This window comes from Amaranthus tricolor, chromosome 5, assembly GCF_026212465.1.
Source record: "Amaranthus tricolor cultivar Red isolate AtriRed21 chromosome 5, ASM2621246v1, whole genome shotgun sequence".
NCBI classification, from domain to species: Eukaryota; Viridiplantae; Streptophyta; class Magnoliopsida; order Caryophyllales; family Amaranthaceae; genus Amaranthus; species Amaranthus tricolor.
Window position 1 is genome coordinate 21,686,821 of NC_080051.1, and position 21,860 is coordinate 21,708,680.

Here is a 21,860-nt window from a genome sequence, read left to right on the forward strand (position 1 = left end):
AAAATGCATAGATATTAGAAAACAAAGCCTGCATAATCATACTGTTTTTTGTATACCGTTTGTTCACTTCTGCCAAAATCCTTCTCCCTCCATGCAATACATAAATATTTCTAATTTCTTCATTATCAAGTCTCAAATCCCTACTCTTATGGAGTATTCTTTTGCTTTAGCAAAGAAAATATGGTGTTTTTGAAATTTATAGTAAATAATAACAAAATAAGTACATAGTTAGATTTAAAGTCAATAATTCATTATTTCGCACAAAATATTATAAATACAACATCTAAAATAAAATATAATATCAATTAAGAGAGACAAAAGAAGTAAGTTTCAAGTCATGCAAAGTAAGCAGCACAATTCAAATAGAATATAATGTAAATTGAAAAAAATATAAAAAGTAAATCTCAAATCATGCAAAATAAAGTAGGACAACACAATTTGGAATATAATAAAATGATAGACCGAAGGAGTTAGAGGTGTTCAAAATATACTTGATGACTCGATATTCATCCGATCTTATAATCGAATTCGATTTGACCTGACTTAAAAAAATTTACTTTCATGTAAAAATCAATATAGACACAAGACTCGATTTTTAACCGACTTAAAACACCTGACCTAATGACTCAAATGGAGGTAAATCTCAACTTTAAGCCCAATTCAGACCTTTCCAATTTTGGAGTACTCTATCATTTTTTTTTTCAAATAAAAAAGATTTACAGTAAATGTTAATAAGAGGGTAATTAGTCACAATAATTACGCTCTAATGTCGTTTTTTAATTGTCGTATGACCGTATTAATTTGTGTATTAGCGTCCCCACTTTTGGTCTCCTAGCTGACTAGAGATTCCCAAGAGAGAGAAACCAAACTAAAACCGCAGCATAATTTTGGATTTTATTTTTTAAAAAATATTCAGCTATTAATAAAGAAATGAACTTTTAATGTTTTGAAAAGAACCATTTTTCAATTTTCAAAATTTATTTCTATAAGCAAAAATAAGCTGTTCTTGCTTTCTTGTTCTTTCAATTACAAAATTTATTGTTGCTATTTCTGTCAAGAAACTTGGAAATTAAACAAGTGGGTAGTCTCCTCTGTGCTGATCTACAGCCTTGGCTTGCTGGTTTTTACTTGAGCAAGCTAACTTGGTTGGTGGGTCCCACAACTTCGGGGAAGTAAGAGATTGAAATTTCATTTCAATTTGGTGGGTTTTGGATAAGTTGAAACTTGAAGCGAAAAAGATCGAATTATTAGCATAACCCAGATGGTAAATTTCTTGCTTTATCGTTTTTTGGTTTGTGTTTTAGGGATTTAATGAATTATATTGTGGGTTATTGAGTTCATATGATTGATTAACTTGTTGGGTTTATAATAGGGTATGCTTGTGTTTGTGTATTTTATTATTTTGATATTTTCGTTTTACTCGATTTTGCATTTTGTAGTTTGTTAGATAATTTGTGTTAAGTGTGTGTTTTTGAAAGTTGAGGTTTTGTTTAGTTTTTAATTTCAAGTTTGAATTTAGTTCATTGTTGGGTTCAAATGCATTTGCTATATTGTACAGAAGGATTAGATGATTGGAATTGGGTTTTTATGCTATTATAGGGGCTTAACAATTCATATGGTTTGCTGAATAAGGGTGTATATTTGAGTACTGGGTATCACTTATCAGCTGTTTTCTTGGTTAACTTTTAGTAAGGGTTTATAAAATGGGAGGAATTTGTCAGGATTTGGCACATTTTTAGTGAAATGGGGAATACGGGCAAAAAGGATGTTCAAATGTACTTCATTTTGTGTGTGCTTAGAACACCTATTTTCTTAATAAAGTTTCGTTGTGGTTATTCCTCTTTGTGATTTGAATGAGTTCATGGCCCTATATCAAACTTCGACATGGAAATATAATTGAGGTTCGGGAGCTTGCCATGCTCTTCCTCAATCCTTTGCATACATATTTTCAATCGTTTAAATCCGGAGCAGCCAACGGTGTTGGGTCATGGGTGTGGAATGTTGTACGGGCGCATGACTATTAACATCCATCATGAACAATGATATTTGAGTTTGGATATGCAGTTCACCTAGCTGTAGGGTTTTAGTGTGTGTTCATGCTATTGTGCTTATGAGTGCTTGGGGTTGTTTTTAAGTCTTGACTTGAGTGGAACATGACATGGTTAGTGACGGATATCTCACTAGTTGAATTGAGTTATTTTGTCGGTGCATAGAGTCGTTTCTGTGTTTTTAATTGATCTCAGAGCATAGAGTAGTTTCGTCTTTGTTTGATTTAACCATTTACAATCCATTTGTTGGTTTCAGAATTATGATTGGCTTTTTATTGAAAGTGATTGGTTGTTTTTGTTTAAAAAATAAAAAATCTTTTGCGACCCTTTTTCTCATAAGTGCGGTAGCACTTTGAAAATACAGATATATGTAACACTTTGTTTATTGGTTTGTCTCATTAGATCTTTATTCACATATGAAAAACCGATGTATGATTCTTGCTTATATTATGGATGGCTAAAAGCGGAAATTCTTAAAAATTTTATGGGATGGAGAATTATGTTAGTTTGAAGGCACCATTGGTGTTTTGAAGTATTTTTGACGAAATAGGTCAAAGTTTTAGCTTCTCATTTGTGCTAAATGTGCTTATCCAAAAATGTGTTGGTCTCTTGTAGGCTACATCAGTGAATATAATTATAGGCTCACATGTATGGGTGGAAGACTCTAAGTTAGCCTGGATTGATGGAGAAGTTATTCGAATCAGTGGTGACGACGTTCATGTCCGGACTACATCCGGAAAAACAGTAAGTCATTTTACTTGGAGCTTTTAGTATGGTAAGCATTTTGGCAAATTTTGATGTGTTGTATGACAACTAATTTTGGAATTACGCTAACCATATTTCTTTGTTAGTTTCCGTTGAGGATTGAAATATTTTTAAGAGTTAGATTTCCAAATTTCCATGAATTATGTTTATATCAAATAGATTTTCTTTTGTCTTTGGAACTAGGATGGTAATAAATCAAAGTTTTCTATGTAAATTTGTTTCCTATTGTATCTATTTCAATCTTGGGTAAGAATGGCTTTAGTACTCCTTGGCATAGTATTAAAAACATGGTAACGGTCGTGATCGCGACAACGAACGGTGATACGGTAACAAGAGTGATGCGACTATCGTAACGTTTAAATATTAGTCGAATCATTAGATATACCTTGAAACTTCCCAAAATGCGGTTTTTTACACCTTTATAGCGCGGGAAATAACGGTTTGTTTGTTTTGAAAACCTTTACAACGTGACCGATGCGATGTGATGCGGCCTTGTTTTTACACTATGCTCCATGGGGACCAGTGTAGGCTGCTTGGCTGATTCTGACACCCACACCCTAACTTAGAATTCATATCCGTGTAAGTTTTTCATCTGGTTCCTCATTCGGCTCCTTATAGTTATGTGTGACTTCTCAGAACCATCTTGTGATAGCTCTGGAGTAAAGCTTCATGACTCTTTCACTGAAATTCTTGTATAGCTCTTTACATTAATCCATCCATGATCATTCTGGAGCCATGTATGATGCCAGTAGACCTCATGTGACCAAATGGGACCCTGGGGGTTAATTGATAAAAACCTCTACCTATTCCACGATAAATCATCTTCAAATTTTCAAATATTTTTACTGCAATTTACAATTTTATCAAAACCTTCTTTTTTCACCATTCTTGAAGTCAATTTTATCAATCTTTTCGCCAACAAGTTTACCCTCATTTGGTTCCCAAATAAGTGAGACAAAACCCAAGGACAGGAGAGTAAATATTACTAAAAGGCTGTTACTCCTTATGATACACACTTGATGGCCTGCAATGAGATATTTTATCTCACAAAACACTATTATTTTGCTCCCTTTTGCGCTTGCTATCAATATTATTTGACTAAAGGGTCGCTTAAAACGCAAATACATTACCTTGTATGGAGTTGTTTGCCATTAATTTTAAGCAGGGAAACTGAATGTGCGACATATTGTTACCAAATGAGTACCTATAATTTAATTTGTTCTGAAGATGTCAACAATCCATGTTTGTGCAGCTAACTGAAGCAGGAGTTCCACAAATCAAAGTCTTATTTAATCATCTTAAGCAATATGTACCACCTGCTTTTTTATGATTAATCATCTGAGCCATCTGTTTTGATTGAACTACAGACAATGTTCCAGTTACCGTTGTTGCTTTATATAATATTGATGTCAAAGTCTTAATTCCAAAATTCTGTTCATAGATTATTTAACTTGAGCTGTTTACCGGTTTATTTGAACAATACGTTTTTAACATCTGTCAAGAACTTGTCTCAATCCCGTCAATGGGCTATCTCAAAACTTAATCAGATATTTATTGTGAAGAATATCATAGTATTCCTTGAATAAAAATTCTGGACTTTCCTTTTTGTGTGAGATTTTGTTGTTCCCTAGGTCAAACCTTTCCCCTGAAAAACGTTAAATATATATGGAAAATTATTCTTACCAACATTTCTGGAAATTTATTGCATGCTTAAGAACTTAGATCGTGTTTTTATCATAGTAAGTCCTGAAACCTGGGAAATTCCGGAGCATAGAAGCTTCATCTATGGTTCTTCTTACTCTCTTGAGTTGTGCAAAATGGATTTTGGGAGTAAAACATGTTGAGCTATTCATTTCACTAAGACATATTTGACTCATCTTCACATAAAACTTCTGTTTCATAAAGGGAAATCTGGAGAAAATAAGATTAGTTAAAGCCTCAGGTCCAAGCCTCAATAATGGGCAGTGTCTCCAAAGAGCTCAGTTGAGGCAATTCCACGAGGCAAGGTCAGGCTATTGAGGTGGAGTTAAGCTGTTTTGTCTTCCAAAAAGTCATGTTTTGTGGCTTTGTGCCTTATTCGAAGATGTGTGCTGAGGTGAGGCGTAGCTCCAGTGTAGCCTCAGGGTGTGTCCTGATTTTTTATTTTTTTAAAATTTTTTTTTGTAAACTAAGCAACTTGCTTAAATAGTTAAATGGCTCCTTAGATGCTTCCATGTGGTTAAAGCAAGCTGCTTTGTGATAGTCATTTATCCATCCTTTTTTCTAAATTCTATCAATGAGTTCTGTAAGTTGTTTAGAAATTTAGCTTTCATCAACAACAACATTTCATTACCCCGACGCTATTAAGTGGCTCTCGTCTAGGGTCGGGTTCAAGGGGGTCAAATTTACACAAACTAACCCTTGTTAGTGATAAAACTAACAAAAATGTTGTTTCCAATTGACCCTTGGTAGCAAAAACCATGTACAACTTCACATGAATAAAAATTGCACTTGATTTGCAGAGTCATTTTACTAGTCTATTGTAATCAAAAACCAAAGAACTATATAATTTGGCCCCATCGAAATAAGGGACATAAAAGTTTAGAATTCATCTGAAGCTTATTTTGATCAGAAAGCATGGATTGCTACGAGTCGATGTTTTGTGAATAAATGTCAATATTGTTCTGCACAACAAACACAAAATGCTGCCTTATCGATTTTCGTCTCCAAATTGCAATTTAGCTATGTTTTCTATGGAAGTATTACATTAACTTTTTCGAAATTTTCCTTTGTTATGGAAGCTTCATATCCGCCATTTTATTGGTTCAAATCTGAAATTGTGACTTTTTTTTTGAATTTAGGTTATCACCAAGATTTCTAAAGTGTTTCCGAAAGACACGGAAGCCCCACCTGCAGGAGTTGATGACATGACACGACTTTCGTATTTACATGAACCTGGTGTCTTACAAAACCTGGCTACAAGATATGAATTAAATGAAATATATGTAAGTATGACCACTCCTTTTGGTTCTGCCTATGTTTTTGGTTGAAAAAGTGGAACAAATTATGAACTTTGACAAAGTCGAGAGAAATAAGAGATGGAATACTAATAAAGATTTTTTCAGACATATACTGGCAATATCCTCATTGCTGTGAATCCCTTTCAAAGACTTCCTCATTTGTATGATACACACATGATGCAACAATATAAAGGAGCAAGTCTAGGGGAGTTGAGTCCTCATGTTTTTGCGATTGGTGATGTTGCCTACAGGTTTGTTCTCCTTCCTTCAGTTACTATACACACTTTTCTCCCCTTTTTGGAGGTGGGGAGGTTTGAGGGAGAATACATACATTGGTTGCTTGCTTTATTTGTTAGATAGCTGATTTGATCATTAATGGGTAATCTAGGGCAATGATCAATGAGGGAAGGAGTAATTCAATTCTGGTTAGTGGAGAGAGTGGTGCTGGTAAAACAGAGACAACAAAGATGCTTATGAGATATCTAGCTTACTTGGGTGGGCGATCCGGGGTAGAGGGAAGAACTGTTGAGCAACAAGTTCTGGAGGTAAATGAAATAATGTTTTTCCCTGGTTGCCTCTCTCCAGTTAATGTTTTTTTTATCGCATATAACGGCCACATTGACACTTTTGCTTATTACTGAAACAGTCAAATCCAGTGCTGGAAGCATTTGGTAATGCAAAAACTGTTAGAAACAACAATTCCAGGTACAGTTAAATTCTAAATTTTGGGATTCGGATTTGCTCGTTACAGTAAACGGTCTTGCTGTCAATAATTTTAAGATACTTTTTCTCCACGTTTCTTATCTGCTCATTCACTTCATCCATGATACTCTAGTCGGTTCGGTAAATTTGTTGAAATCCAGTTTGACAAGAACGGAAGGATATCAGGGGCTGCAATCAGAACTTATCTTCTTGAAAGGTCACGTGTTTGCCAAATTTCAGATCCTGAGAGGAACTACCATTGCTTCTATCTTCTCTGTTCTGCACCAACTGAGGTTACTTTTTTTCTTTATTACAGGATTTATCTTATTCTCATATCTGCTACTATTCGGAAATATGATCGTCACTTTTGTGTTTAGGAAATCGAAAAATATAAGTTGGGGAACCCAAAATCATTCCATTATTTGAATCAATCGAGTTGTTATGAACTGGAGGGTGTGAATGATGCTCATGAGTATCTCGAACTAAGGAGAGCTATGGATATAGTTGGAATCAGCGAGGATGAACAGGTCAGTATTTTCTTTTGCATGCACGTGTATAGGGATTAGCCAATTGGGAAACATGATTTTTATTCTAAAAAAATTTTCTTCAGGAGGCAATTTTCAGGGTTGTTGCTGCAATTCTTCACCTTGGTAATGTCAATTTTGTCAAGGGAGATGAGATAGATTCATCTGCTATCAAGGATGAGAACTCTAGGTTTCATCTCAATACAACAGCAGAACTTTTTAGGTACATTGTTAATCTTATTTCCTTCATCCTGTAATTAGTTGAACCCTGCTAATATTCAGGATTCATGGGTAGGTGCGATGCTCAGAGCCTAGAAGATGCATTGATAAAACGTGTCATGGTGACACCAGAAGAAGTCATTACAAGAACTCTTGATCCTGTAAATGCTCTAGCAAGCAGGGATGCATTGGCTAAGACAGTATACTCTCGCTTGTTTGACTGGTATCAGTACATTCTTACTAATAATTCTTTTTTTATTGTGCAATTGAAGGTTTTGCTGAATGTTTTGATTTAAATGCTTTCTGATGTTGCAGGATTGTGGAAAAAATTAATATTTCAATTGGACAGGATCCAAATTCAAAATCTATTATTGGGGTTCTTGATATCTATGGTTTTGAAAGTTTCAAATTCAACAGGTGATTATGGCATATGCTTCTCTTATAGCTTTTAAGATACCCACTAAGGGGTGTTTGGTATGAACTTTTTAATACTAAGTAAGGGATTCAATTACCATTACTCCACATATTTGTTTGGTATGATATTAGGTTAACCCAATCTCTTTCTTGAGGGTAATAGATACCCTTACTTTGTTACCACCCATTTATGTCAAGTAACAAATTCCCTTTCTATGATCAATTAAATGTTTCCCTTATATTTTCATACCAAACAACATATAATTACAACCCATACCCTTACCCTTACTCCTCTTTATCATTTTCCTTTCCATTACATATTATATTCCCCTACCAAACACCCCCTAAATATATTCTATGATGTGGGATGTGTCTCATAAATGTTTCTTTTCCTGTTGTGAGGAGCTGACTTATGAAGTTGATGCCCATTTCTCCATTGAGTTTTGATATAGGAGTTTTCTATTTCTGTAGTTTTCCCCAATTTTTGATGGATTTGTTGTAAATTCCAAAGGGTGTTGCTGTGGAAAATCAATCTCTGTAATATATACCTGTCAGCACTGAGATGGTGCTCTTGCGAATTCATTTCTTGTTTTTCATCGAATTCATTGACATTTATGGTGGAATTTCAAAAAATGTAGCTAGGAGAAATGAGGTAGACAATATTTTATACGTATTCAATTATCCCATTTGTATTTTGTTTTCCTCTAACTAGTTGTGTAAACAAGTCTCAGATGAGTGTGCTTCTGACTCCTGGTTTGATCTCATGTTAGAGCTTGACCAACAAGTCTTCCCCTCGTTCTCCTTTTGTGGTGGTTGAATTATAAATATTTTTTATTAGAAAATAAAATAGTATTCATATTAACCAAACAAGAAAGAAAATGAGAAGAATATGAAAAACAAGAGACAAAACTAGACAAGCTGTACTACACCCTTCTTTTCTGTAGACATTACTGCTTAAGAATTGCTATGAGGTAAAGATGTCTGAAAACTCTCTTTTCTGAGCGTAGTCAGCTCTACACTCAATCCATTTAGCCCAATCTAGTGGAGGCCAAAACTGTACTGATCGTACTTACAGTGAGAGAGCAAAAAGTGGGAAGTCGTAGCTGCGGAGAAATTTCCTGTCAGCCTATCCTCTTTGACATTTGTTATGTTGCTCATTAATTTTCAATGTGAAACAGCTTTGAGCAGTTCTGCATCAATTTTACAAATGAAAAACTCCAGCAGCATTTCAACCAGGTTAGCCTACCTTATTGTCATTGTGTTGGATGAATCGGGTTAATGTTCTTCATACACAATGTTAAAATGTTATGCATATGTAATTTATATTTGCAGCATGTCTTCAAGATGGAGCAAGAAGAATACTCCAAAGAGGAGATAGATTGGAGCTATATAGAATTTGTTGATAACCAGGATGTGTTAGATTTAATTGAGAAGGTGTGTTTTGGTTACCTCTTAAAATATGGCGATGAGTCATTCTGATAGTCTTCTCCACCCTACATAAGATATAAGTTGGCTATTATTGGATTGTATCTGTTTATTTGTTTAGAGTAAGTTTTACTGAAAACGCAGTCTTCTAATGTCTACAGAAACCTGGAGGAATTATTTCCCTACTTGATGAAGCCTGGTATGATAGAATTTCCATCTCTTGTCACTTTTGATCATATAGTTTTAGTAATGAAAAGTTAATAATTTTACTGTGCTCTTTTGATGATGCGGAATCCTGGGTAATGCTTTTGATTGTTGCAGTATGTTCCCCAAGTCCACACATGAAACATTTGCTCAGAAGTTGTACCAGACTTTTGCTAAAAATAAACGCTTTAAAAAACCAAAGCTTTCTCGGACTGATTTTACTATATCACACTATGCTGGGGAGGTAAGGTCTCTTGGCCGTGTTTACATCCTTTTTCTGGTTTATATTAGTTGAAACACCTGCTGGGGCTGACGGGTGAAGTTTTCTGCTGGTGTTGTAGGTTATGTATCAAGCTGATCTGTTTCTGGATAAAAATAAAGATTATGTGGTGGCAGAGCATCAAGCATTGCTGACAGCCTCAAAGTGTGATTTTGTCGCTGCACTTTTTCCTCCACTTCCAGAGGACTCATCAAAATCATCCAAGTTTTCTTCAATTGGATCAAGATTTAAGGTCGGTGTCCTGTGCATGTTTTATCATGCATTTAGCGAGTAATTGCACCCATTTTCTGTCAGAAGTGAGTATTTATGCTAGTTGGTAATATACAAGATTCTTTTGCATGTTCCAATAGAGTATAATTTTGATACAGTTTTCTGATGAGGGTTTTATGTTCTTTCAAGAACAGTTTTTCACACCGTTACTTGGTAAAATATTGGTGTTTATGGTGATTATACTTTTCATACAGATATATGACACTTTTTCGGCCACGGATACCTTTCAAATATTTTGATCAGAATTGTACTGAATTGAGTCGGGGAATGTTGTTTGGGGATTTAAATGTAACAAAATAGAGTTTATTGACTCGATTGATAAGCAAATGTATTGTTGACGGCTGATAGTTCAAATCTTTTAACTGATGGGCCACAAAATAAAATATGCTTTAATTGCTATTTGCTTGGTGAATTTTCTTTTTTGTCATATGCAATGTTAATTTGTTGACTTGTGCTCAGTAGTCATTTGTTTTAGAATGATTCATTAAGTTGATTACTCGGTGCTCTAATGGCTATTTCTTCTTGTTTTATTTATCATTTATCAATTTCAAATGTTTCGATTGTAAGTGATCTTTTTCACTGTAAATATAGTAATACCTCATTGATTCGTAGCTTATGAATTACAGCTGCAACTTCAATCCTTGATGGAGACATTAAGTGGGACTGAGCCTCATTATATAAGGTGTGTGAAGCCAAATAATGCGTTGAAGCCTGCCATTTTTGAAAATGTGAACGTCATCCAACAGCTACGCTGTGGTGTAAGTATGATTTATACTTTTTAGGGTTGGGGCAAGGTCTTGATGTTTTTAATCACATTAGTTTACTGCTTCTATCTGTCAATGAAGTATGCTTCCGATTAGACCTGATGAAGTTACTTTATTTTCTTTGAAAATTCAGGGTGTCCTTGAGGCCATTAGAATAAGCTGTGCTGGATATCCTACCAGAAAGTCATTCTATGAGTTCCTTCTTCGTTTCGGTGTCCTTGCACCTGAAGCTCTGGAAGGAAAGTAAGTCTTTTCATATCCTTATTATCTCTTGGTATTTATGTTTTCTATTCAACAAATGAACTTGGCAGCATCATGTTTTCGTCTGGGTTTACTGCTTAGTACTGTAACTGTTGTTTTCTTTTGGTAGTATGGCATATTCTCTATGTGTCAGTTATGTGCTACTATTATGAGTATCATAATAAAGTTCGCAAGATGATTTTCATATGAGTTCCCTTTTTTCCCTTTGTAGTTATGATGACACGGTTGCATGCCAGATGATTCTAGATAAAATGGGGCTGCAAGGATACCAGGTAATGTTGTAATAAACAGTTTCTGGTTGTCTACTATATAGTTGCAAAATTCAATTGGAAGTCTTTTTTCTTGGGTGGCGCAGTAAAAACTGATTGCGCTTCATTATGTTTATTCTGCATAACAATAAAAACTATGCTACTTGCACCGAGGAGGCTAAGATGGGGCACATACTACAGAAGTGACCTTTGGGTTGGATAAGAGTGTGCAAAGATTTTCATAAATTTTCTTATCCAAGTAAAAGGAACCAGCTGCGTGTTAGAATGTCTGAGTGGTGTAAGATACCAAAATTTTCCTGGAAACAGGGAATGATTCTTATTTTAAATAGCTTTACTTTCTTGTTCTACCTGTGGATAAAAATATTGCAGATGTGGAACTTGTAGGCCGATAATGGCTTTGTAGCTGCTAAAACATTATTTTTCGATTCCTGTACCACAATGGACTCTTTTGTGTTGTTTGATTGGGCGTGTCCAGAATCAGACTAATATGCGTGATGTGTCATACAAGACTGATATAATAATCCTGTTCCATCAATTTAGATCCTTTAGTTAACAGCACAACAATGTACCGTCCATTAAGTGTAGGATCATTACTACAATTGCCACCATTGATACAATTAGTATCCTGGTTTTGATTGTCTGAAATCCAAAGAAAAGTCACATGTGTTTCACTGTTGGAACATTGGAATGGGATTTCAGTCACTGATCTGTATTATGTATTCTTCTAAGGTAAAATTGTTAATTCCAGGAAAAATTACATGTATTTCCCCGTTGGAATATTGAAATGGGTATTTTAGTTGGTGTTAAGTATTATGTATTCTTCTGATGTAAAGCATTAGTATTTGCCTCATCAGCACTTGGACTTCGAGTTGTCCTCTAGTTTCTGTTTCCTGTCTAGTGTATGTTTTGTAGTTGAGCTTGTTGTTCGTTATATCTTGTGCTTGGAAAGATTCTGCGTTGTAGTTCAATTATTTTTGATTCATATGTGTATCATGGCTCTCACAGATAGGCAAGACGAAAGTTTTCCTCAGAGCGGGCCAGATGGCTGAACTGGATGCTAGAAGGGCAGAGGTCTTAGGTAATGCTGCAAGAAGAATCCAGCGGAGGATTCGCACTTATATTGCTCGCAGAGATTTTGTGGACCTCCGGGAATCTGCAATTCAGCTACAGGCTTTGTGTCGATGTATGTTGCTTCACTCTTGCAAATTGCTTGCTTTCTGTATAGTTGTGGCCATTTTTCCATTATAAGTGCTTCTTATTAATGGCTCGATCTTCTGCTTGAAGCACTGAAGAAGGAAGTATCATTTGGAATGTAAAACAAAAAATTTCCTTTTTGGAGTTCACTTATGGTTAGTTATGTCAAGAGACAGATGGTCATGGGGGAGAGGGGGGGAATGCGGTCTGTTAATTTTATCATCTAGTAAAAATTTTACTTTTTGAGGTGAGTGGTGCGCATTGTAAATTTATGGTCTTGTATCAGCTGTATGCCTCGCAAATTAGTTTCAAACTAGGAAAGGAAAAATATTTGGTGCCGTTGAGATGAGGAACTTGCATCAGAATATTTGTCATATGCCCCAAAAGCACTGTCATTTTCATGTTGTTAATTTTGTTTGTTTCTGCCTCAATGTCTTGCCAACTTATGTCATCTGGAAATGTCTTTGTGGCCTGTGTAGACAGAATGGCCTGTAACCAATATGAACAATTGCGGCGTGAGGCTTCAGCTCTAAGAATTCAGACGAAGTTCCGCCAGCATGTAGCCAGAAAAGCTTATTTAGCTGTACGCTTATCTGCAATCACCTTACAGACTGGATTAAGAACAATGACTGCACGCAATGAATTTAGATTGAAGAAACGGACAAAAGCTGCCATCCACATCCAGGTACTTTAGGTGTTTTGTACTGCATTGCTCAATAAATACTGGACCGAATGAAATATCTCTCTAAATTAAATGATTGTGTGAGTTAAAGTAACAGTTGGTGATAATTTCATGAGAATAATAATTTCACTCCGATCCTCAGGCCAATTGGCGTTGTCACCATTCTTATGGTTATTACAAGAAACTCTACAAGGCTGCCATTGCTACTCAGTGTGAATGGAGGTGCAGAGTTGCAAGAAAGGAGCTCAGAAAGCTTAAAATGGTTTGAACATCTTTGACTGCCTGATGCTTTTTTTGTGAATTCCACTGTTGACTTTTGCTTTCTATTTGTTTAGGCTGCAAGAGAAACTGGCGCCCTTAAAGAAGCCAAAGATAAGCTTGAGAAACGTGTAGAGGAATTGACATGGCGTTTGCAACTTGAGAAGCGCTTGCGGGTATTATATATGGAATTTTTTTTCATTCTTTATTATTTAATAATAGTTTCATTACTTTCCATATGATTTCTGGGATGTCGGTCTTGCAGACTGACCTTGAGGAGGCGAAAGCCCAAGAGACTACACAGCTACAGGATGCATTGCATGCCATGCGATTACAACTTGAAGAAGCTAAAACTATGGTGATTAAAGAAAGAGAGGCTGCTAGAAAAGCAATTGAAGAAGCACCGCCTGTAATTAAGGAAACTCCTGTTCTTATTCAGGATACAGCAAAGATTGATTCGTTAACAACTGAACTTGAAACGGTCAAGGTAAGTTTGGCGAACAAACTAGATATTTTGGAAGAAAACAGTTTCATGACTTTGTTGCATAATCCGTAGATATTCATGAAGCTTGTATTTTGTGACATATGGCATTTGTTATTCTCTTTTGATCCTTGATTTATATCTAATATAATCCTTTAGTGCTTACCTGAAGGAAAGCCGCGAATTTTATAATCAGATTGTAAAATAATGTCATTTAATCATGGAATTAAAATGAGGCTTTCTGTAAAATAATGGCTGCTTTATAACAGATTTTGAGCTTACAGTTTCGCAAAACACTGCTACGTAACCTCTGATTTAAAAGCATTGAGTAACAACCACTATTAGCTCTTATTCTAAGACTGTCATGTTCTTATTCAGGCTTTACTGCAATCGGAGACACGGTCAAAAGATGAGGTGAAGCAATCTTATACAGCAATGTTGACGAAAAATGAAGAACTAATAAAGAAGCTAGAAGAGGCAGAGAAAAAAACAAATCAGCTACAAGATTCAATGCAAAGGTGTGTAGGAGACTTCTCAAATGTTACTTGGTTCAGTTTCTGTATTGACTTCGATAACATGTATGGGTGATCTTTTCAACGGGGTTTCAGGGAACAAGTGCTGCGATGCATGTCCACCTTCTCAAATAGTGTTTTTAGATCTTTGCTTAATGTTTCTTGTTTTTTTATTGTGGAGTGTTGCTAGTGTTCTTGTGATTGTTGCCATTAGGCTTCAATATCAAATGGAGTTAAAATAGCTGAGCAAGTGCTGATTGTCATATTTTATTGTTTGGGAAATTGTCTATGGAATTATAAGATGTCTAAGCTCTAGCTGTGAGTGTGTCCCAAAATGTTGACACTGTAGAAAGAACTGCTTAATGGCATGTTTTGTCTGAACACAGTTACTATATTCACAACCAGTTTTTTTATCAGTGAAGATAGTCACCAAATGCATGCAATTTCTTGATACCTAAAGGTTGCACAGGAAATTGAGATCTTTAGGAAGCATGTGATTTTGAAAGGTCAACATTTTTCACTTAAATTATTTTAGCAATAATTGTTCACCTTTGGTCTCTACCATTTTGTGTTGTTAATATACTCTATTTTCTATGCCCAATTGTCTATTGTGTTTGTTGATATCTTTTAAATTATTCCTTTTATATTTCCCCATCTATGTTTTGAATTTTTATTTTGCCTTTTCTGAGGGACATGCATTCGTGGAAGTACACCTTTCTTCAGTAAAATATATTTGCTTTGTGCTTTGTAGAAAGAGTATGGCTTAGCACTGTTTCACCATTTAGGTTTCTACTAGCCACTATTTTCAACTTTAGCTTATGGAACTGAAATAAATGTTCTGGTGCTCACACTGTCATTCTGTGAGCGAAGACATGGTTTTAGTTGTATCTCTAAGTATAAATACCTAACTACTGATCATTCTTTCAGTGGGAAATTCAGAAATTTATGTGGTTTCTTGTGGTTCAGGCTTGAAGAAAAGGTTTCTAATTTGGAATCTGAGAACCAGGTTCTTCGCCAACAAGCAGTAGCCATATCTCCAACAGGCAAAGCTTTGGGCATGCGACCCAAAACAACAATTATATTGGTATTCTTGGCATGCACAGTCTAAATTTTCTTTATATGTATAGTGCTTATGGTATCTTGATTTAGCTGTGTGCCTAATGTTTCAGAGGACTCCAGAAAATGGAAATGTTGTGGATGGAGAAATTAAAAGAGTATCGGTAAGATTACATTCTACACCTGACATTTCAGGGACTATGGATTTGGTGCCTCAGCTGATTTAATGTCACTGTTTTTTTGGTTGTATATCAGGCGCTTGCTCCAGTACCGTATACTCCTGAGAGTGAAGCTAAACCCCAGAAATTCCTTAATGAGAAGCAACTGGTAAGTAAACATAAGATCAATCACTCTCTCTGTTCCTTTTTGATAGTCCACATTTCTAATATGAGCATTTCAAAATGTTTGTCTACTTCCGAATAATTTATATTTAGATAACTAAATTTTACTAAAATGTTCACCCATTTCACTTTGTTCAAGAAATTATTACTCCATTTCATTTACTTTAATTAAATATTCACTCGTTTCTCTTTGTTCACAAAAGTTATTACTCTATATATTTACTTAAATAAAATATTTTCCCATTTCTATTTGTTTATGCCATTTTCATTTGCTCAATTAAATATGAAACTACTAACTAAAGATTCTTCTTTCATTATTGAGCTATTATTCCATGGTCTACCAAAAAAAAAACAGAGGGAGTATTATATATTTTATTTACATTGACAGCAGGTATTCTTTTTGGTATTTTTGTCACTAAGCATACTTTCTAATCCTGCTTGAATTTTGTTTTGTTTCCAGGAAAACCAAGATCTTTTAATAAAGTGTATATCACAAGACCTTGGGTTTTCAAAAGGCAGGCCTATTGCTGCATGTTTGATCTACAAATCTCTTCTTCAATGGCGATCATTTGAGGTTGAAAGAACAAATATTTTTGATCGTATCATTCAAACAATATCTGCAGCAATTGAGGTTAGGTCTCACATGTTTATTAATATTGGTTCATGTAGCTAACATCAATCTTTTGGGATGAAGGCTATGGTATTGTTGTTGGTGGTGGTGGTGATGAATACTTGATTCTCCCAAAAAGAAATTTAGAGTACTTGCTATATAAATTTTAAAACAATAAATTAACTAGAAAAAGTTAAAAGTTTTTCATCAATCACTCAGGCTTCTGGCCTCATTGTAATTTGTTAATGTCTAGGCTGCACCACTGCATTCTTGTGAGAGGCATCCAAATAAGGTGACCTAGTATGGTATGCTGTAAAGAGACTAAGAGAGTACAGCTTGATAGAGCATTCAAATGCCACTTTCAGATTTCAATTTCTCTTTCTGTGATCTGGGAATGAAATATGATTGTATTGCTCCCTGTTTCTCCAAACTGCCTTTTCCTTATAGCTTTGCTGATGTTTGGAATTGTGTGTACTGCAGACCCAGGATAACAATGATGTCTTGTCATACTGGTTATCTAATTCAGCCACATTGCTGTTGTTGCTTCAACGTACATTAAAAGCTAGTGGAGCGGCTAGTCTAACTCCACATCGAAGGAGAACGTCTTCTTCAGCTTCTTTATTTGGTAGGGTGTCTCAGGTAAGATGCTTCTCTTTCTTTGATCATCATCAATGAGTTTGGTAGTAAATTTATGCTGTTCACTCCCTTAATGTTCAATACAATTTTTTTTATGTTTTGCCAAATATAGGGACTTCGCGCTTCTCCGCAGAGTGCTGGCTTCTCTTTGTTCAATGGTCGTGCTCTTGGTGAAGAGTTGCGTCAAGTTGAGGCGAAATATCCTGCTTTGCTTTTCAAACAGCAACTTACTGCTTTCCTTGAAAAGATATATGGCATGATCAGAGATAATCTAAAAAAAGAGATTTCTCCAGTGCTTGGTCTATGCATCCAGGTAAACAGCCTTAACTGTCAGAAGACAACTAGTTTAATTACATGTTCTGGTGTAATTTGACCAACTGTTTGCTTTGCAATTTTTATTTTTTGAGAATGCCCACAAATTTAATGTTGTTTTAATTGACACAAAAAAAAGGATATAAAATTCTCTCTGTTGTATAATTTGTCTGGTTGTCTGAATTACTGAGACTTTTTTTACTTTGCTCTAATATTTACTGATGAAAACTACATTTCATGTGTTTTCACCTAGCAGAGCAGACAACTTTTGCTTGATGTTAAAAGTTGAATTCCTGTTATAAAAGTGTGAATGTTGAACAGTGTTCGATAGTTGATACAAATTGTTGATAATGCTAGATCTTTTCCACGAAAGTGTTTCAGATGCCCACGCAAAAGTTGATTGATTTAGTAACAAATAAAGTACTTTATATCTTGGAATTTTGAAGGCTATGTTGGTATTCTCATGCACATGCATCAGCCTTTGATGAAAGCAACAGTATTTACTGCACTTTGCCTGTTTCACTGTAATCCCCGTTGTTGTCCATTGGTCTCTTAGCAATGGTGATGAAATGACCTAAGATCGTTCTTTAAGTAGTATTCAGTTACACAAAATTGCAACTATGAAAGGATACGCTACTCTCACTTTAGAGAAATTCTAAAACATGGGGTTTCAGAGCAACTCTTGATCTCTAACCCTTGTCCTTCAAGCTTCAACAAGCACCACAAAGTGGAAGGTCGTGTTTACAGAAAGTTGGCACAAAGAATCAAGTTTTATTTTTTAATCAAGTCTGACTTTTTATAGTAGCTTGGTTTCTTATTTATAGAAGACTTTAGGTAGATACTATACATCCTAGGAGCTTTTCATACGTCCATTTAGTGCCCCTGAGGATTGTAACTCCTAAAGTAATTATAACTTATTCAATACACCCCTTATAACTTTCTATGGGTTAAAAACACAATTAGAACTCTCTTAATGGCTTCCTATGGCCTTCCAAATAAGATGCCATCACTTAAAATAATCTTAGACTTTTAACTACTAAGCTCCTAAACTAGACTCCTATTCCCAATTAGTACATCTACTAATTGGATGCTGTTACATTCTTTGTTACAAGATCAAAACAAGTAAACATAAATCATAATAATGGTTAAGTGTCGGCTTCCCATGCTCTTCTTTGATGTGGCTCAATCGAATGCCACTCTCATATTAAAGTATCCATAATGGCCGGTTAATAGGGAGTTGTAACTCTTTTTTTGTGTGATCAATGTGATGATTATTCCTTCCCTCTTTGTAATGGCTGCATGGATGACAACTTATTGATGAATCTTTGATGACAATCATCCAACTTATTGCAAGAATGATGAGCCATGTATCCTGTAACCTCCACCTCTTATGAATGCACCAAGACACCACTTCAAAGGCCCCTTTCGACGTCCATACTGTTGTCCAAATGAAGTTTGTAGCATGTTTGCGTTATTTACTTCTTTGTAACTCATTTTGTTTTCATGTTCATACGTGACGCATCTTTCCCATGCCTTGGACCCTTTGGTGCTTCGTTTATGAAAACTTTTAATAGACTACTAACTTTCCTATTCATTCAAAGTTTTAAACGGTGTTAATTTAGTAGAAAATTTTGGACGATTATATTTGACTTGTTTCAACGCCTTTGCCTTCTCCTGGATGATTCACCTTGGGATAAGCTCATGGACTTGAGGAATATGTTGGACGTTTCCCTTAATTTTTTGAGTCTTTTGCTGCTTTCACTTGCTTTCTTTAACAACCACCTTTGGACTTGAGTGTTCTCGACTCATTTTAGTTATATTTCTGGCATTGATCGAGTCATGAGCCATTATGATCATCATGTAGCTTTTTTTATGAACGACACCTGTTTTTTTTAGTTTTATTTCGAACATTGATCAAATTTTGTTCCATGCAGGCACCTAGAAATTCCCGGGGAAGTCTAGTGAAGGGACGTGCTCAGGCCAATGCAGTTGCTCAACAAGCATTGATTGCTCACTGGCAGAACATTGTTAAAAGCCTAAATAACTATCTGAACACTATGAGAGCAAACTATGTAAGTGAAGGAGCTTTCAGATTGAAGTTGACCTTCATTGCGTAAAAGTTGACCATTACCTGATTGAAATTTTGCAGGTTCCACCATTTCTTATTCACAAAGTGTTTACACAAACATTTTGTTTTATCAATGTTCAGCTCTTCAATAGGTATTCCTTTCTGTATATTTATGCATATGATTTCTGTTGGAAATGGAAAGTAATTTGATTGATCATTTAATGTTTTGTTTCATGCCTTCAGTCTTCTGTTGCGTCGTGAGTGCTGCTCATTTAGCAATGGGGAATATGTTAAAGCGGGTCTGGCTGAGCTAGAGCAATGGTGTCATGATGCGACAGAGGAGGTAATTCGAGTTATTCTCTTATACTCTGTTATGAATTGGGTCAAAGGGTCCAAGGGCATTATTGACATTTTACTATTAGTTAGTCTTTCAGTTTTGTTAGTTATGGTAGTTGTTATTTTTAGTATTTGTTGTTGGGCTTAGGCTATATAAACAACCAGCCTTGTAATGTTTGGATAGCTTTTGGAATATTTGAATAAGAGAAATAAACAAAGGAGTTTGGACAAACTCGAATTGCTCCAAAACCTATCTGATTTTAATTACGGGTCTTGGCCAGTGTTTTACACCTAGCATTACTTGTGATATTGATAAGCAATTAAGCACATTTGTTTCTAAACAGTATGCGGGTTCTGCATGGGAAGAACTGAAGCACATAAAACAAGCAGTTGGATTCTTGGTCCGTCTCATAAATCTTTTCCTTTATCTCTTTACTTCACTGTTTTAGTACTTAGGAGCTTGCTTAATTGCAATTTTTTATTTTGACAATGGCTAGGTTATCCACCAAAAGCCCAAGAAAAGCTTAAACGAAATAAAGAACGATTTGTGTCCTGTAAGTCAAATTTCACTTCCTAATATTCTTGCATAAACATTTTGATAACTTAAGCATCTCTATATATTCTCACTCACTCCGAATGTCCGATTTTCTCACAGGCGCTCAGCATTCAGCAGTTATACCGCATCAGTACGATGTATTGGGATGACAAATATGGCACACACAGTGTATCTGCAGAGGTGATCAGAATTTAGATTTGTTATGATTATGATTTTCTCTCCTAGCTGTGATTAAATTCTGAAGGACCAAACATTTAATGCATTCGTTTTAAAAATAAACAAGAAACTTTTATGTGTGGGGCCTACCTTTTGGGTTTTTCTTTCTTTTTTAGTTTCATTGGGTTTTGCTTTTTTTTTTTTTTTTTCTTATTAAGGTAGTCCAACAGCATTCCACTACGCAACCTTACTCTTGTAAAAACATAGAGGTTTCTGATTAAAAGCAAACATCATTTAGAACTTCATATAAATAAGAAATGGATTAAGTTCCCAAATTTCTTTTTTTTGACGAAAGCAAAGAGCTAGAAAGAAAACTAGAGTTCTGCATATCATTGCTTAAATGTACATTTGCAATATGCATTTGATATAATGTATAAGGGGAAGGATCTAATGAAAAATTAAAGTGGTGAAACCCGTGAAAACCAGTTTCTAGGGTACAAGAGTCTTTAGGCGGTACAAATTTTATGAAAGGCGGTACTCCGATTTTATGAATTATAGTTTTTTTATTAAATATTTACGAAAACCCCACTTACCATATGTACCTTCACACACTGAATATGTCCTAGTTTTCGACTTTCAATGTTGTCTTCTCATTTTAGAACTGAATCTATCTCGTGAACCGGGTAGGTTATTTCAAGTATGAGAGTCCAAATGACAGAGGAATCAAACAATTCTGTAAGCAGTTCGTTCCTCCTAGATGATGACTCGAGGTAATATTGTTTCAAACCTATCTTAAACCGTGCGAAGTAGATGAACTGATGACTGACTTTGATTTGATCTATGAATTACTGCAGCATTCCATTTTCAGTCGATGAAATATCCAAGTCTATGGAACAAGTCGAATTGGCTGATGTCGATCCCCCACCATTGCTTCGCGAAAATTCAGGCTTTGCTTTTCTCTTGCAACGCTCCGATTGATTAAATATTCCATCATCACTCCTCTTGCCGCTCTAATTACCTGCGCAGGATACATTCACTTGTACATTGTCGCTGTGAAGATTCTAAGTATATCCCTGTACATTCACACCTAGGCGTATATTTATTCCGTCTTGGTTGTTTTTTTTTTTTTTTTTTGCAATCTTTTTTTTGTTCTTTTATTTTTTTTTCAGGCACGACATATTTGTTTTGATGGACAATGTGTGCATTAAGCATGCACAAAACAATGGGTTTTTAGCTGCATAATAGTGCAGAAAGCCCCTTTTTTCTGGTGGCTCAATGTATATCATGTGTTATTTGCTGTAATGGTGCTGTAAAAATTCACGTTTGATGAAATTAAAATATTATTTTTTAAAGTCATCTAATTATAATTATTTGATTAAATTTGAGGTAGAATGATAATATTATTATTATTACTTGATTAAGAAGTAAGGATATGAAAATAAATGGCTGCAAATAAATAGAATTACATGAGACTGTCCCGTATAAGACTTTTTGTAGATAAAACACACTTGTAGAATA

The 21,860-nt window shown here is 35.2% G+C and overlaps 1 protein-coding gene across 1 annotated transcript; it reads left to right on the top strand.

Moving 5' to 3' along the window:
* Positions 1-897: 897 nt before the first annotated feature.
* On the top strand, positions 898-21,694 carry LOC130813728 (myosin-17-like). Its single transcript, XM_057679582.1, has 39 exons — positions 898-1,264; positions 2,664-2,792; positions 5,654-5,797; positions 5,918-6,063; positions 6,201-6,357; positions 6,459-6,517; positions 6,648-6,807; positions 6,892-7,041; positions 7,125-7,261; positions 7,334-7,480; positions 7,573-7,674; positions 8,850-8,907; positions 9,004-9,105; positions 9,258-9,295; positions 9,418-9,544; positions 9,642-9,812; positions 10,477-10,608; positions 10,748-10,857; positions 11,087-11,147; positions 12,150-12,327; positions 12,818-13,023; positions 13,163-13,282; positions 13,356-13,454; positions 13,544-13,765; positions 14,138-14,277; positions 15,238-15,355; positions 15,441-15,491; positions 15,583-15,654; positions 16,129-16,299; positions 16,759-16,917; positions 17,027-17,227; positions 19,161-19,298; positions 19,376-19,446; positions 19,538-19,637; positions 19,975-20,031; positions 20,128-20,184; positions 20,286-20,366; positions 21,030-21,112; positions 21,197-21,694. Exons 1-39 carry the CDS (start codon positions 1,262-1,264, stop codon positions 21,318-21,320), a joined length of 4,581 nt encoding a protein of 1,526 aa, XP_057535565.1. The 5' UTR covers positions 898-1,261; the 3' UTR covers positions 21,321-21,694.
* Positions 21,695-21,860: the final 166 nt, after the last annotated feature.

What these genes read in the sequence shown, in the direction of transcription:
- LOC130813728 (XM_057679582.1), top strand. An exon ending in TCCAACAGCTACGCTGTGGT is followed by an intron (nt 10,609 to 10,747) that starts GTAAGTATGATT and finishes TTGAAAATTCAG; the next exon opens with GGTGTCCTTGAGGCCATTAG. An exon ending in CTCCTAGATGATGACTCGAG is followed by an intron (nt 21,113 to 21,196) that starts GTAATATTGTTT and finishes GAATTACTGCAG; the next exon opens with CATTCCATTTTCAGTCGATG.